General features: G+C 34.6%; 1 protein-coding gene across 1 annotated transcript; it reads left to right on the forward strand.

Annotated features, from left to right (window-relative positions):
• Nucleotides 1-39: 39 nt before the first annotated feature.
• Nucleotides 40-1,114, forward strand: LOC112465777 (single-minded homolog 2-like). Its single transcript, XM_025033504.1, has 3 exons — nt 40-212; nt 381-470; nt 819-1,114. Exons 2-3 carry the CDS (start codon nt 426-428, stop codon nt 1,074-1,076), a joined length of 303 nt encoding a protein of 100 aa, XP_024889272.1. The 5' UTR covers nt 40-212; nt 381-425; the 3' UTR covers nt 1,077-1,114.
• Nucleotides 1,115-1,600: the final 486 nt, after the last annotated feature.

A 1,600-nucleotide genomic window follows, 5' to 3' on the forward strand; every position in this document is an offset into this window, starting at 1 on the left:
GTAGAAATGAATCAGCAGTCGCAATAATCAATACATTTCACCAAGAGAAAGCATATATTTTCAAACAGGCCTGTGTTCTCGCTCGATATTAAAAGCAGAAGATTGATTTAATTAAGTTTTTTTCAGGTCTCGGAGACGAATGGGGTGCCGTGCCACCGCCCAACAATCCCTTAGAGACCACCATCAAGGAACTGGGTTCGCATCTCTTACAAGTGAGTGATCGTCACTTTTAACTTTCACCGATTAATAAAGACAAATATAAATCCAGAATACAATTCTCAGCTTGCGGAAAATTAGAAAATTTTACGGCGTAAAAATACCTAATAAATTCACATGAGTCGTGAATTAACCTTGTGATAACAGGCTATTTCTGACTGCAGACACTGGACGGGTTCATCTTCGTCGTGGCACCGGACGGGAAAATTATGTACATAAGCGAGACCGCTAGCGTGCACTTAGGTTTGTCGCAGGTGGGAGATATCCCCTCATTTATTTCACTAATTAATAATTCAATTTTGGCAATTTTTTGAGAAAAAAAATGTATTCAACATTTACTTACGCAATTACGTTTATGTTTAAACAACTACGTATCTCTGAATATGTAAATGTCAAGAAAATATAAAAACAAATAAATGAATAATATTGAAAATATCTTGCATGTATAATTTGTAATAAAATTTCCCGCGCAAAATTGCATTATTATGTGTTGTGTGTATCGTATTATTACATCGTTGTGTGTATATGTTACATTGCTACGCCAGGTAATGGAAGTCCACGTTAATCCGGAAACTATTGACGGAAACTGTTCGTATGTGCAGGTGGAATTAACGGGAAACAGCATATTCGAGTACATTTATCCGGAAGATCGCAACGAGATGGTTTCCGTGCTGAATCTTCCGCAGAGCCCTGCGGATCTGGCGGGTTTCACATTCCCGCCACCGAATTCGCGAGGTGAGATCGAGCTGGAACGTGCCTTTCTCCTCAGAATGAAGTGCATCCTAGCGAAAAGGAACGCGGGTCTTGTCACGGAAGGATACAAGGTAAACAAGAAAAAATTAATTTTTATAAAATATTAAATTAATGCCCAATTAATATATCAAACGTCCTCGGGGATAGCACACACATTTAAAGTTTCTTAAAATGATTAAGTTACTATTATGTGCGTATGTATGTACATGTTGACACTTGATCAAAAAATTGTTCAAAATATTATCAGTCATGGTCGAAAAAGATTTTGAATTCCCACGTACATTGTAACTTTGGATTATATAATTTTATTAATTATTATTACAGTAAAGATAAAATAAGTATTAAGCAAAAGGAAATGTCTTGCAAATCTCGTTTTCTTTTTAATATAAGTCAAAAATTTTTTAAGACAAGCTTACGGCAGTAATTTTAAGAACAGAAAAGTAGTCTTTTTTACACAAACAAGAGAGAAAGAAAGACGAGAAGGAGCAAGTTAAATATACGATAGTTTCACTATTCTATGTATAATCCGAGACTGAAAGAGATTAATGGAAGGATACGAGTTGCGCGATTAGTATTCTTTTACTATATACATATATATATATATATATATATATATATATATATGTATATA

This window comes from Temnothorax curvispinosus, unplaced genomic scaffold (assembly GCF_003070985.1).
Source record: "Temnothorax curvispinosus isolate PA1 unplaced genomic scaffold, ASM307098v1 QBEX01015515.1, whole genome shotgun sequence".
Lineage (NCBI taxonomy): Eukaryota > Metazoa > Arthropoda > Insecta > Hymenoptera > Formicidae > Temnothorax > Temnothorax curvispinosus.